The 14,125-nt window shown below is 54.3% G+C and overlaps 5 protein-coding genes across 5 annotated transcripts; 3 read left to right on the forward strand and 2 right to left on the reverse strand.

The window, feature by feature from the left end:
• Positions 1 to 1,858: 1,858 nt before the first annotated feature.
• On the reverse strand, positions 1,859 to 2,937 carry DACRYDRAFT_84887 (NADP-binding protein; the record flags this gene model as incomplete). The annotated part of the gene is made up of 1 exon (XM_040776707.1): positions 1,859 to 2,937. Exon 1 carries the CDS (start codon positions 2,846 to 2,848, stop codon positions 1,859 to 1,861), a length of 990 nt encoding a protein of 329 aa, XP_040624239.1. The 5' UTR covers positions 2,849 to 2,937.
• A 425-nt stretch (positions 2,938 to 3,362) lies between these two features.
• DACRYDRAFT_25126 (uncharacterized protein) lies at positions 3,363 to 5,017 on the reverse strand. The gene is made up of 6 exons (XM_040774022.1): positions 4,712 to 5,017; positions 4,419 to 4,655; positions 4,279 to 4,369; positions 3,995 to 4,230; positions 3,629 to 3,942; positions 3,363 to 3,578 (listed from the first exon to the last, which is right to left on the reverse strand). Exons 1-6 carry the CDS (start codon positions 4,796 to 4,798, stop codon positions 3,419 to 3,421), a joined length of 1,125 nt encoding a protein of 374 aa, XP_040624240.1. The 5' UTR covers positions 4,799 to 5,017; the 3' UTR covers positions 3,363 to 3,418.
• A 641-nt stretch (positions 5,018 to 5,658) lies between these two features.
• Positions 5,659 to 6,293, forward strand: DACRYDRAFT_25127 (uncharacterized protein). Its single transcript, XM_040774023.1, has one exon. It carries the CDS (start codon positions 5,780 to 5,782, stop codon positions 6,008 to 6,010), a length of 231 nt encoding a protein of 76 aa, XP_040624241.1. The 5' UTR covers positions 5,659 to 5,779; the 3' UTR covers positions 6,011 to 6,293.
• A 496-nt stretch (positions 6,294 to 6,789) lies between these two features.
• DACRYDRAFT_25128 (uncharacterized protein) lies at positions 6,790 to 7,945 on the forward strand. Its single transcript, XM_040774024.1, has one exon. The coding sequence runs from the start codon at positions 7,261 to 7,263 to the stop codon at positions 7,552 to 7,554; it is 294 nt and encodes a 97-aa protein (XP_040624242.1). The 5' UTR covers positions 6,790 to 7,260; the 3' UTR covers positions 7,555 to 7,945.
• A 1,290-nt stretch (positions 7,946 to 9,235) lies between these two features.
• DACRYDRAFT_102444 (uncharacterized protein) lies at positions 9,236 to 14,101 on the forward strand. The gene is made up of 6 exons (XM_040767635.1): positions 9,236 to 9,787; positions 9,846 to 11,524; positions 11,597 to 12,302; positions 12,365 to 13,384; positions 13,432 to 13,487; positions 13,534 to 14,101. The coding sequence occupies exons 1-6, from the start codon at positions 9,512 to 9,514 to the stop codon at positions 13,775 to 13,777; spliced, it is 3,981 nt and encodes a 1,326-aa protein (XP_040624243.1). The 5' UTR covers positions 9,236 to 9,511; the 3' UTR covers positions 13,778 to 14,101.
• Positions 14,102 to 14,125: the final 24 nt, after the last annotated feature.

A 14,125-nucleotide genomic window follows, 5' to 3' on the forward strand; every position in this document is an offset into this window, starting at 1 on the left:
GGTTCAAGCCATACCTTTCATTGCCAATATGATGGCAACAGTCTCCTTGCACATGTTCTTGAATGCGGATACCTTGCCACAAGCCCAGATCAACCTCAATTGGCCATCTCCTTGGGCATGATGGAGGTCTTGCATCATGCATGCCTCCATGCATATGTTTTGCATGAGTCTTTTGCTTGCATACTTTGTGATGTTCATGGAGTAAGTTGTCAGTCTTCCTATCCTGTTCTTGCCCACTGTCAGGGCACCAGCTCATTGCTTGGTCAAGAGACATGACTAAGCCTTTATGACATGGAAGTAGCTGGTATACCTTGGCATGTGCTGGAACCTGCTGGAAGGATTGGATGGTCAGGTGACCTGCTGTGCATGGCTGTGCATGACCTCATATGACCTGATCACCTGACTAGGCTGAGTAAGCAAGATGTTCTAGCAGGTTCCACCACAGAGGTATAAATATAAGGCCTACTCTGCCTGGGGACTGTCTCTTCAGACTTGGTCTCTTAGGATCATCCACAGGTACCTATACTGTAGATAGGTCTTAGTCATCAGGTCTACTCCACTTCCTTGTTGCCTGCTTAGACTCTTGGCACTCTTAGGTGAGCAGACTTAGTCAGCCTGTGTTGCCCTAACAGAGTACAGGTATTAACAGTGGTAAAGCACCATACTGGGAGAGAACAGTGTAAGACCAAAACAATCAGCATAGCTTATCCTCAAAGAGGATATGCTTTTCAGACTGTAACACTGTTGGCATCTGGGTATAGTAAACTCGAATGTATTCATGATTTCTGCCTTCTTGTCAAGTGTAGTTTAAATGATAATGACTATTACAAGACTGGCATTTGAGATATGTCACAGAGACTGGGTAAGCCCCATTGTTGAGAGTGTACAGTGCAGCAGTATATTGTTGTGGATCATAAAGAGCTGCTTGATGTCCAGTTTCAATAAAGTGTGGGCAGGAGAAATTTGTGCAAATGCGGGTAGGTGGGTATAACTCTTCAGCAGCTAAGGGGATATATTATTCAGCTTTTATTGCATTAGAGGTGCTATATACTACTAACAAAGCTCTGTGAGGTGGGCATACATCTGGAAGGGGGTGACATCATCAGGAAATGATTGTTTATGCCAATAACATCCCAAGTGGGATTCCACAGTAGGGTGTGAGATGCTTCTCATAGTGCCATTGTTTGATGGTCTTGTATACTGAGAGCAGTAGAAAGAAAAGCAAGAACAGTGTGATTGGGGGGGGAGATGCTGCTGCTGTGAGGGTGCATACTTCCTGCCATGCAATCCGAGTTTGCAGGCACCAAGCTAGTGCAAGAAACAAAAGAAATTGCTCTGCAGATATTCCTTGAAGGTGTTGCTGCATGCTGGAGAGCTGGTTAATAAGTTGATAGAGGTCCATAGTAGTTGAGGGATATAAGACTTTGGAAATTTCACAAAGTAAAGATGAGCTGGGAGTAAGTATCACATGGAGTTGAACTGTATTTCATTAATAATAGAGTAAGCTGCTTAAGGCAGGAATAAAATAAGGGTCCCTGGCCAGAATCCAGAATCCGGAATCCGGCATCCGGCATTTGAATTCCGGATTTCATGTCAGGGACCTGGGAGTACTGGGAGGAAGCAAGACGCGTGGCAAAGTGGACCCTGAAAAGCAGATCCATGAACAATCCGCGAGGTCCGCCACTTTGTCGGAAGCGAGATCTACTCCGAACCAATCAGAGTCCAAGTCCCGACTTCTTCAACACGGGAAATCGTAGCGTTCACACCATCCCTATCAGCACTTGAGAGAATCAGTGATTTGGAATGCGTAGAGCGGTGGATATGCACAGGAAAACAAAGAGTCTGACGCAATAGCGCATCACGCTACCACCTGGCTAATGCCTGGCCGAACTTTCTCCAACACCTCCATCGTCTCTTTCCACTCCTTCTCCCTCATCTTCTGTCCCTCGAGGCCACGCACGAAGTCGCCATACTTCCTGTGCTTTCCACGCTGGTACCATTTGCCATGACTCTCCTTCCCCAGCACAGCGACAGCTTGGATGTACGTGCGCGCACCAGCCTCGGGTGTGTTTCCATGTCGCCACATCCACGCGAGCAGTGGCCATGAGTGTATCGGCATGTTTCTATTGATTGACGTGTAGATCGCACCAGGGCACAAGTTGTTGATGATGACCTTGTCAGGCGACACGTGGGTGGCGAGATGCTGCACGATATAGATTAGCAGGGTCTTCGACACCCCATACCGCTGTGTCCGGTCGAACGTCGCTTTGTCGTTGAGCGACTCCAGGTAGTTGACGTTATCCGGCGGACAAGCAGTCAGTCTGCCGTACTTGGTCATGTGCTGGACCGAGGTGATGAACGTCAGTCGAGACGTGTGGTCCGGGGTGGAGCTCTTCTCCAAAAGCGGCAAGAGAAGCAGAGCGAGCAAGGACGTGCTCAGGTGATTCACCTGGATGCTCATCTCGTTCCCTGTCGGTGCAAGCTCATATTCGATCGAGAACATCCCCGCATTTAGGATAGCAATATCCAGTCCCTCGCCGCTCGCAGTACGATCATCGATGAACTTATCGGCGAATCCTAGCACACCCTCCCACCGCGCCATGTCGAGAGCGTAGACCTCGACCTTGGCGTTCGGGTTGTTCTCCTTCACGACCGGGTCGGCGAGGAGCGAGTCGCGGGTCGATGTGCCTTTGGACACGTCGCGTGCGGTGATGTACACGGGAGAGGCGCCAAGCTGGAGGGCCATCAGAGCGGTTGCATACCCCAAACCCGAGGTGGCGCCGGTGATGAGGAACGAGCGACTTGCGAGCGAGGTGTTTGGCGGCAAAGGCGGGATACCATAGTCCATTACTGCTATCTGCCTAGAGGACGATGCACCTTCGGTCAGCGATATTGATAGAAGTGATGAAGAATGCGCGTGCGGTTAAGTGATCGAGGAGGTCATGGCCTGGCAGACTGAGATCCGATGAACGCTCGATATAAGTCGGGTCCATTAGGCTGTGACTCCTTGGTTATCCGCGCAATTCTGTCAGCGCATCTCCGCCGTAAATGATGCAAATTCAGCCTTCTGCACACTTGGAAGCTGGATAACCGCGAGAAGGACATGTTCGTATAACCAGGTGATGTGTGGTCGAAGTCTGCAGACCCTGCGCACAACGCCGCGGTGTCGAGCGTTCCGAGTGTCTCAGGAGTAACTGTATAGGGCGTAGACTGTTCTAATTCTGATGTACGAAACACATATCATTCTTATCGAAGGTGATTTCCTCCATCATACATCCCGCATGGTGGATGCGGAATACTTCTGGTTAATCTTATGCGAGACCTAACTTGTGTATCCTCCAAACTTGGCAAACGAGCTCGAGTTGAGATTCAGTTTACATTAATTTATAGCATATACGATACATTTATAGTTCATCTCTCAATCTGATTTAGCTATCAACGCCGAGGTCGACGCCGCACCGCTAGAAGCCGGACTACCAGAATCAGGCTTCTCCTCTGTCTCTTCGCGCCATGCCCACGCTGCGGCGACTTCCCCGCGGGACAGAGCTGTCAACAGCCACGCGGATATGCATGCAGGGCTGTTAGATGATGTTAGCATATGTGGCTTAGGGCAAGTATAGACATGTACCAGAGGTAAAGCAACGCCGGCTGCGCGGCCTGGAATATCTCCATAACCCCGATCGTGACGGACAGCCCCGCGAAGTAGGCGATCAAAGTTGCCCAGAAATACGACTTGCGGAATTTAGAGAATGGGTTATACGGCGGCAGCGGGGCGTTTGCTGCGAGGGATAGGTCGTATCTGAGTGAGAGGGCGATGAAGAGCCCGGGAACGACGATGTCGCCTAAGCCCAGCAGAGCGAGTTGAGGAGACGGGTCGGACAAGTCTGTCTTGGGCCAGAGTACTTTGATCGGCACGTCTAGTCCCTTGGCCACTGTCACCATCTGTTTTCTTGTCATCAACCTCAGACTACGGACTTGATGAAACCTGACATACCACATTCGTTCCGAACACCCACCATATGTCGTAGATGAACAATCCTCCCAGCAGGATTGCGGCAGTGCAGAAGTTGTCCAGCTTCAGAACAGCGATCGCATTGCAGCCCAGGGAGAGCGAGATGACGTTAGTCAATACCCAGGGTTTGTCTTCGCTCATGCCGTAGTAAAAGCAAATGAGTGCAGAAGGGACGGAGAGCAAGATCGTAGGAAGGCGGGCTTGGAGCTTGAACATCTCTGTAGACAACTGAGAATTATGAAAGACGTGGGTAAGACGGGAGTTACCGTCTTTCCCACCCGTCAAACTGAGGGTGTATTGAGTCAGATTATGCCATCTGCGCGTTCCGAGAACAGTCTTGACCAGCGACGATGATGACTATAAACTACATGAATTTCACTCCCAGCACTGAAGGGGGGACGCAGACCTTCCAAACCGAGCCAAAGCCCAACAATGTGAAATACCACCCCAGAAACCAGTTGATCCACTTCGGGTCGAAGTATCGTAGAACTAGGAACAGAGTAACAAGAGAGATGCTGCCAAGAATGGGGAAAAGCCACGCGTCGGCCGACGTGAGAGCTGCGACTTCTTCTTCTTCCTCTTCTATCTGAGCCACACGTTCGGGGGAGCTTTTAGCCGCTCGTTCTTTAGCTGCTTTGGGAGTCTGTGGGATAGCGTCACGTCTACGATGACCAGGATTGGAATGGGGAAACCACGAACGCGGAGTGAGGAGAAGCTTCCACAGACGATGCACACGACGGCAGACGCGATGATGCTTCCATAGGCGCGAAGGTGACCAGTATCCATCACGACGATTTCGACAGCTAGTCAACGTCACGCAGTTGAAAGCAAGCAGATGAGGTGTAAAGAGACGACAGAGACGTGATGCAGTATATATATGCCCCCCAGAACGACGTATTCCCGAGTGCGCGCCAAAGCGATGCGCGGGACACGTGTTTCGCGATGTGGGCAGTTCCAGACAGGTGCAGCCCGAGAACCGGATATTGATGACTCGACTGGATTGAAACGGAAGAGACAGCGGCAAGAATGCAAATATTGTGCGTGCTGATGAAGAATGAATGGTGGGAATGAATAAAGTGCGAAGAATGCGTGGCTTGGTCCCGTGAGGGATGACGTGTCTTGTTCCTGCTTCTTGATTTTGGCGTCCACTTCCTGTACAGCGTCGTCAATCACTTTCCTCGCAAAGCGGATTTCAACATTAAAGAGGATTGAAAAGCACGCAGGTGTATCGTGGAACATGATCGTAAGTCAATCTGAAAATCCCATCAGAAAACTGTCAATAGCTGCTTTTCAGGGTTAGGAAATTATCCCAACTTGCTACGAGGCATTTTCATAGCAATACACCCGAAAGCCAGGATATCATGTTTTGCACAGGCGACTTCAAATTCGGATCCGAAACTCGCTGTACGTTCAGCGGTAAATCGCGGCCATCAACGGAGTCGCCGTCGCCATTCTTGAGCCCCTCATAGCCATCAGCTTCTGGAAGCCACCTTTGCACCGGTTCTTCACTCCTGGTCAACATTTGAAAGCATAACAGCGCAGAGTTATTCGTCTTCGTAGGAAGCGATTCATCCCTCGACCAACCCTTACCTCTCGGGTACACATCCAGAGCCTCAGGGCGTTTTTCGCTGTTTACTTCCCCAGTCAACACCAGTCCAGCTCCCCCAATACGATGAGACTGTTCGAGTCATCAAAAATCATTAATCCCGTCTATACTCTCCAGTTTCCGATTCTCATACTGCGACTGGTGGGATATGTCTGGGCGATATGGAGAAGTTCGACGCCGTCGGCCACGACTCTGGACAGGATATCTGCAGGCTGCAAAGATCCGGAATACATGATATATGTTTCAACCCCGCTCAGATTGGAGCTATGTGGTACTGCGAAGTCTCCGGCACGCCGCTCGCATTCTGCGCTATTCCGATGCGTTGGTTGAACTGGGCATCCAGACGCGAATGTCCCACTTTCTCAACGCGACATCTTCGCGGAGCAGCTTGACACGACCGCGATGGATCCGAACCACCCTGTGTATGGATCCTCAAGCTCGTGATTGTTTTCTATCCCAAATGGCTCAAGCAAAGCGATGTTGCCGATGCCCAGGGAGTCCTGGTTTTTACTCAGGAGAGAGTATAGCGGGAGGTGTCACGACTCCTTCGACCGGTCCATCCTTGATGCTATTCAGCCCATACTCTCTGCTATCATGGCCCTGTCGCGTGTCCGAGCCGAGGAGAGCAAGTCGACACGAACACGGTGGCATACATTTTGAATATCCCTACTCAGCCCCAAACTTGAACGCATCATCCTTCATGTTTCGTTCCATTTGCCTGCGCTCAACTCTCGACCTGATCTAGGTGTGGATGACGCGTCTCGACTATTGGACTTTTTGGCAATATGGTCGGAGCCACCCATGTGATCATTCTACTCCTCAGTGAGAGGCATTCATCACCGGAGTGAAGCTGTCCACTGACTGGAATCTCAGCGCATGTCATGAACATAGTCTTCGATTCCGCCAACTCCCTGGCAATCTGTACCCCAGACGTGACACAAGGACCTGGTACATAACCCGTCACTGCTTGCAACAATCGCAGTCCAACGACGAGCATATCCTCGGATCAATATTCTGGTGTCTCAATCGTCTAGAAATCCACCGGTGGGTGGATAAATGGATAGATATCAGAAGATATAGAAGAATAGCAGTCTTGACTCGCTGCAAGTTCGATGGCATGCAAACTGCTACACCCGGCGCATCGTACGATATCGCCGGCTCATCGACTTGTCAACGCCAGGTCGTCTGTTTATCGAATGGCAACGAAAGAAACTATTTTCCTATTGGAACTGCCAATTGCTATATATGGACACGCTCCAAGTCTCGTTGCTGGCAGTGTTCCGATCTTCGTAGCATCAGGTACCTGAAATCCCCTTCCGGTCGGAACGACGTTCCGTCTCTTGTCGTCCGATGCACGGCGAATAACGCTGCTCTCCTATTTTCATCCCTGGCGCTCAGCAGACACGCGTGACACGAAAGACGTAACCGCACGTAAGCGTTCCTTAAACGCACAGGAGGTCGTGCTGGCACCCGCAGATCTGGACGACACCTGGCCGACTGCTCTCGGCAGTGACTTTATATGTCCTCGGTCGTCCCCTAACGAGAGTCGTTGCGGCTTGCTCGGCGGCCGAATCTTGGTTGGGTCACACGCCGATCCGTCCGGTTTGTCTGCACAAATAGAACGAACATGGTTCATACGAGCATGCCACAGTTGCACGCTCACGGGAAGACGTCTTCGAGCCTTGAACCTTGGGCCTTGGTGCCGGTAGGCCGTCAGTCGGCTAAGCAGACCATCCGTAGCGTCATCAACCCCAAACGTAGGAGCCCACTCCCACCGGGCTCGCACCAACCAGCTCAGTCCTCTAGACCTGAAGCCTCAGCCTCCAAGCCCCATCCCTGGTCTTCCAGCCTAGGCGCGGCTCTTCCTGGGCGCGTAGAAGCCCGCGGTTGGCGGGCGCCAAGTGCCAGCCTGGCGTCCTCCTACGACCCGGTTTAGTGGGAAGAGAGCAGTGAGTCAGTGATGTGCCAACGACGGAGTACGAAGCTCGGGTTGCAAGACGGCAGACTGCAAGGGCCACGTCTAGCCAGCTCCGCTCATTCACTGTCGACTAACTGCAGAAGCCGCCTCAGCGTCAAACAGCTCAGAATTCAGGCCCGGACCGCACCGGCGGCAGAGTGCTTCTACATTCTGGTTATTCCCGAGGATGCAGGAAAGGTGCTGTGCACTTTAGGAAGGGCAAGGAGTGAATAGACCGTGAGGTACGGCAGAAGGGACACAGAGCGGCAGAAGAACGAAAAGTACGAATAAAGAAGAGAACGTGACAAGGGACCGGCGGACGACCCGGTCTCCCAGAAGGAAACTGTTCGCCCGCGATCTGTGTTCTGTATTCTGCAAGGAGATCGTCCCTGGATGGGAAGCTGATGCGCGGTTTCTGCCAGCGGCCAGCAGTGAGCGTTGCGCTTGTGGTAAACCTCTTGCGGTGTATTCCGTATTCTGAGGCAATCTGACTGGACCTGCTCGTCTGGTGCACAAGAGCTCAATCAGTAACTGGGCTAACAAGGACTGAATTGCTCCTACATTCAGTAACATATTACGGTATTTATCGGCGTTAAGCTATCGACAAATCACGCGCAACCTAATTCCAGCCCGTCGCTCCATCAACCTGTCGACCAACGGGGGAATGGCGGAGGCTTGTCCCTGGCCGAGCGCATGGTTGTGTGATCGAGCGATCGCAGTGACATGTGAAAGGAGGACCCCGGGCGTAGGGTTCAGGGTCGAGAGGGATGAGACCAAAGTCAGAGGGAGAGTGCTTACCGGTCGCGGTCGGGCTTGGGTGTCTCTTTTTTAGTGAGACAAAGGGTCGGTGGACCTACTTACGCTTTGTTTAGATGGTAATGAATTATTCTTACTCTTCCGGGGCTGGAGCAAGCTCCGGTGTGGGAAATGCCTTCGCGGTGGCAAGAGCGTTAGTTTGAGACAGAGGTGAAGGGAAAGGAGTGGCTCGGAAGCTGCAGGCGGCACGGAATAAGTGCGTTCGGTGGAACTTTCGGCTTAATCATGCCGGAGCCGACGGCGCGCCCGGCCGCGCGGCGCGTTCGGACCAAAGAGAATCAGAATCCCGCCAATAAATGGATGTGAACGCTGGCAAATTGTAGAAGGCATGGGTGGAGCTGTCTGACTCTTGGGACAATGGGCCGTGAATTCTACATTGTACAGCGGGGCTGCTCCCGTTCGGGGGGTATGACACCGACGCCGAGTTGTGGTCCAGCGCAGCGGCCGCAAGAGCTACAGACGAGGGGGGGACAAGCGAAACATCGTCCCTTCATAACATAACTGTGAAAGTTTTCGGATAAAACTTGTTAATTAGTGGATGGATAGGGAGACACAAATTTTGAAGGTCAGCGAAGGCGTCTCTCTGTAGAGTGTGAGAGGTAGGACCCCGAAGTGTTGACCCCCCTGAATGAGGCGGGCATGACCGGGTGAATTCGCCCGCCGTTTTCCTCTGTCCATCGATATCCCTCTCACCGTTCCCTCTGTCGCTCTTCACCGGAGACGGAGACGGACTCGGAAGCGCAACTCATACAGCAGGGACACTTCCACCCTCGCTCCTCCCCTTCCACAGTCATCTCTTCCTCACCACTCATTACCCTTTGCTCATCGTCCTCGCACGGACCATCTAGACGACCCCGACAACACTTAGACTGACAGCGACCATCCCCCTCTGTCGACTGTACTAGAATCGCACACATCGTCTGCCTCACACTTGCTTGTTCGTCTGTATACTGGCACTGGACAGTGACGGTTGACGACGACGACGACAACTTTGGTCGACAGCGTGCTCACCTGAACGCATGCACACATCGTAGAAGGATCACACTCCACCACCCTTCGTTCTCTAACCAGGTTGTACGACGTCCACGACACCCCTCCGGTGACACACGCACCAACACCCATGGACCCCTCTCCCACAACATCGCGCAAGCACTCTGTCCCTACCTCCCCCGCCGCGCCCGTCAACCCCTTCTGGCCGCTCGCCGACCCCAGCCACCCCCTCGCCAACCCTGCCGCCGCGGCGCTCGCCCTAGCACAAGTTCGCCAGCAGTTCGGCGACACCGTCGATCTCCAAGCTGCCCTCTCTGCTCTCCCTTTACTCCAGAGCTTGCAGATGAGCTCAGGGGCAGCGGCGGGTCCTCCTGATGCAGGATTGGGATATCTTTGGGGCTCACAAGTTCGTCCTTCCTGTCTCAGTCCTAAATATATGCATATAACCTCTTGCCCCTAAATAGCAGTTCACCCTCCCCACACCCCCGCACAGCCTCCCTACATCCAGCACCATGCCCGCAGCGCTGGACATGTCCTCTCTCCCCCATCCCGTGCCCAGCAGTGGCAGCAGTCACAAGAAGAAGCCCCATCCGGCAGGGGAAAGGACGCGGTATGCGCCTATCCAGCCTAAGCCCGTGAGACCGAAGATGGCGAGCACGACCACCACTCCGCCAAGCACGACGAGCGGGTCTGGTGCTTCACGTCCCGCGAGCCCGAAGCTGTCTAGGAGCAAGCATTCCGTGCCTTCTACTCCTGCAGACAGCTCCCCGGCTAGCACAGTGCCAACACAACAGCCTCTCCCTCTGCCCCCTATCAACCTTCCAAGGAGCGCGACCCAACCACCACAGCTTAGCATGCCCCCTCCCGGACCAATGTCCGCCCTCAGCCCTATAGCACAGTACTCCCACCAACTGCAGATGGCTATGCGTCTCGGCGCCCAGTTGGCGCAACGGGGCATGGCAGGCCTACCCGGTCCTCTAGCGATGCCCCTACTCGAACAGTGGAACGAAGCAAACACAAGCTGGGCCGCTGCTCTGGGCATGCATTTCCCCCTACCCTCTTCAGCACCCACAACTTTCCCCGGGATGGTCCCAACTCAACCTATGCAGGCTTTCCCTCAAACAGTGCCTCAGGCTCAGAACCCGACTTTCCAGCCCGATTTTGGGCGTTCCCCGAGCTTGGAAGAGCTTGTCAACCCCGAGTTTTTCAGGCGGAGTCAGACGCGGGACTTGGACTTGGGTGAGCCTTTTTCGCCCTTTTTGGGGTTTGGGGAGTCCCCCCCTCCGACGGGGACGACGGACCGGTCTGTGGACTTTGACGCTTTCCCCTCGTTTGAGGAGATGCGCTCTCCCTCTGAGCTTCAGTCGCCTTCTGAACTGAAGGAAGTGAAGGAGAATGGGAGACCGAGCGGTAGAGGCGCGCTCAGCCTGAGCTTTGACGATATGTTCACGCTTGGAGAGTCGGATACGGACAACCCGGTGGACGACCCGCTTGCTACGAGGGTGTGGAAGCTGTATGCCAAGGAGAAGGGGAACATCAAGCATGCCCAGAGGATGGAGAACCTTACTTGGAGGATGATGGCGCTCAAGTTGAAGAGGAAGGAGGAGATGGACAGGCAGGCGGCGGCGGAGGGTGAGCCTTCCAGTCCGCAGATAAGCGCTGGGATGCCGATGGGTATGGGGTTGGGGATGCAGATGGGTATGGGTAAGATGAGCGCCGGTGTCCCCCCCGGAGGTAGTGCGAACAGGAAGGGTAAGACTAGGCAAGTCGATATCGACCTTGGGGTAGGGAGCGATAAGCCCCCTAGAGCAGGCACGGCCGTAGGCGTAGGTGCACCACCCTCTGGGTCAAAGGGTGTTGTTTCTGGGGTTCGCGTACTGCCCAGCGTGACAGGGAAGCTGTCAGAAGACGCCAGCACGCTTCCTTCCTCTTCTGCTTCTTCGAACCAGGCCGGCGCTGGCACCGGTGCTGGGACGGGCATTGGTGCAATTGGAAAGGGGACTGGGCCTGCGAGTTTCGGGGCTTTGGCCCGGAAGACGGTTGATTGGGGCGACCCTCTTGAGCGCGGGCGCAGTGTGGTCAAAGGTAACCCGCGCAAGAAGGTCGTTGGTTTCGGCGTTGAGGGTGAGGACGCCTCTCCCGAGTGAGCCCCCCTCTCTCCCGCGCGGACTTCGGACAGAAGCTGACCTAAAAACCCCCTTATCCTCCCCTCTAGCGACGACGATAAGATGGACTGGCGCTCTATTAGTCGCTCCCGCTCACGCGTGCCAATGGATATCGACTTCCGCGCTGCCAGCCGTTCGCGCTCTCGTCCTCCCAACCCTATGTACCCCTACGATCCGTACACGCACCCCGAGGCTCACTCTCACAACCTCCTCTCCCAGGCTGAGGGCCTCTTCCCTTCCTCATCATCGTTCGACCACCACTCCTCTCCAGTAGAACCATCCTCCTCCCACTGGCGCCCTATCCCCGGTTCCGTCGCCGCTAAATCCGACAACAACTCGGCCAAGCCTGCCAGCATCCCCATCCCCGGTTCCGCATCAGCAGGGCGCGATTCCCTCGCTCGCTTGCAGCAGGAAGCTGCCCAGGAATTCGGGTTTGACAACCACGCTCTCGTCCCCCCTTCGACTGATAACGAACTCTCCCAACACCACAGCAGGATGATATCCATGCCCGCCTCGGCGCAGCACGTTTTCCCCAGTCTCCCGCCCGTCATCCAGCCAGGCTCTCTGCCAGCGTTCGGTATCTACCCTCCCTCGAGTTGGGGAGGCACCCAACCTGGCCCCAACCGCAAACAGCCTTCTTTCCCCCGTGTCGTCCGCAAGACGAGCTTTGATCATACCGTGCCCAAAACGGGCATATTTGATGTTCAGGGGCGTCATCAGGTGAATGGCCGGCCAGAATCTCCCAAGACAACTCTCGTGCGCCCTTTGCTGTGGTTTCCCTTCCCCCGGCTCTTACTGATCAACCCCGTTTTATATAGGGCAAACGCCGGGCGGACCCGACGCCGATCGAGGCTGAATTCAGGGGCGACAACATCGAACAGCCCTCTGCGGCATCTCTCCAGCCTGAAGACCTCATGATCTCGAGCTCGTTCGATTTCCACGTTCCAAACCCATACGAGGGAATGTTTGACATGCACGCCGCGGACCTTATGTCACCCGTCACGCCAACAGATATGCAATCGCACGCCTTGCGCACGTCATTTAGCGCCCCGGTGTCGTATACTTCGTCACCTTCTACCGGATTCGTCCCGCTTCCGACCACGCTCGAGCATATTGATGTCGGCAGCGCTTCTACCGCGACCAACGCCCTTATTGACGGTGTTGCGCGCATGACGACCGCCTCGGCATCCCCGATCTCGCCCGTCCATCCGTCACCTTTCCACGCCGGTATGACGGGCTTCACCAGCGAGCAGCAGGGGATGTTGTCCCTCTTCTATCCCGGGGTGGGCATGGAAGATCCTTCCCAGACACATTACACGCATGTCGACCCAACTCAGATCCTTGCCAACCACTCCCCGGTCGCTTACAGCGGTAGCGTGGGCAGCAGTGGAGGAGCTTACCAGACCAGCCCGCCAAGTGACGGTTGGGGAACAGGCCTCAACACTACTTCCACCCCTTCCCCCGAACCAGTTGGGTCGTACTCATCTTCCGTCCCTGCGCCTAGCCGTCTAGCTCAAGCGCTGGGTAAGGCAGCCCACCGCGCTGGAGTGCAAGTCCAAACTCGCAAGATCGCCAGCTCGAAACGTGTCGTCGAGGCGGTCGGGTCGACCAGCAAGTCCTCGCAAAAGAAACCCGGTGCGCCGTTCGTAGCGCCTAAGAAGTCGAGCTCTGCCGAACCGGCCAAGAGCCCCGCTTCGGCCGTGACGACGGGATCGAGTGCGGGCGACGATGGTGATGGGCTGCCGACGGTCTGCACCAATTGTCAGACGACGAACACCCCGCTCTGGAGGAGAGATGCGGAGGGGAACCCGCTGTGTAACGCTTGTGGCTTGTTCTTCGTACGTGTTATTCGTGTTGATTTAGGTCGATATTGACGATGTTACAGAAGCTGCACGGGGTTGTTAGGCCCTTGTCTCTCAAGACGGATGTTATCAAGAAGAGGTCAGTACCTGCCAATATTCCCCATTCTTCGCTAACAAGAGACCAGGAATCGCACTTCTGGCCAACCGGGTGGGTCTGCTACACGGAAAGCAGGCTCCAGCAACGCACCTGGCGCGGTTCGAATCGCCTCTTCTCATGCAAAGCGGAGCAGTCTCCCTGGTTCGCTCTCCGCCAGTCTTGGCTCCAGCAGCGCCAGGACACTCGCTCCCAATAAGCCGGGCAGCGCTAATACCGGTGGAATGTCTATGAAGCGCCAGAGGAGATCTTCCGATGCGAACCTCCTCGGCTGAAAGCTGAAATCACGAGTGTATCATGTCCGGAATCGGAATGGTGTACCAAGTATCCTCCCCTCCTTCTGATTTGCTTGGTTTTCCGGGTTGAACTTTCTGTGTAGTTGTGGGAGACAATTCTAGACGTCCGAATATTGTTGTTGACGTGTATTTGTGTCCCCTTTCCCTAATGCTCGCTCACAAACGCACTGGGCATGTTATGACTGTGATGCCCCTTATAGAGGTTTATTTCTAGCTGCGAATCTGACTCACCTTACTACTTCCTGTCTACTCTTTTTCATTGTGTATCAACATGACATACCAGATACTTAGTTCTTTGCGTTCCTTTGGTAGTCCGGGCGATTGGAC

The sequence above is a fragment of the Dacryopinax primogenitus genome, assembly GCF_000292625.1.
Source record: "Dacryopinax primogenitus strain DJM-731 SS1 chromosome Unknown DACRYscaffold_23, whole genome shotgun sequence".
Lineage (NCBI taxonomy): Eukaryota > Fungi > Basidiomycota > Dacrymycetes > Dacrymycetales > Dacrymycetaceae > Dacryopinax > Dacryopinax primogenitus.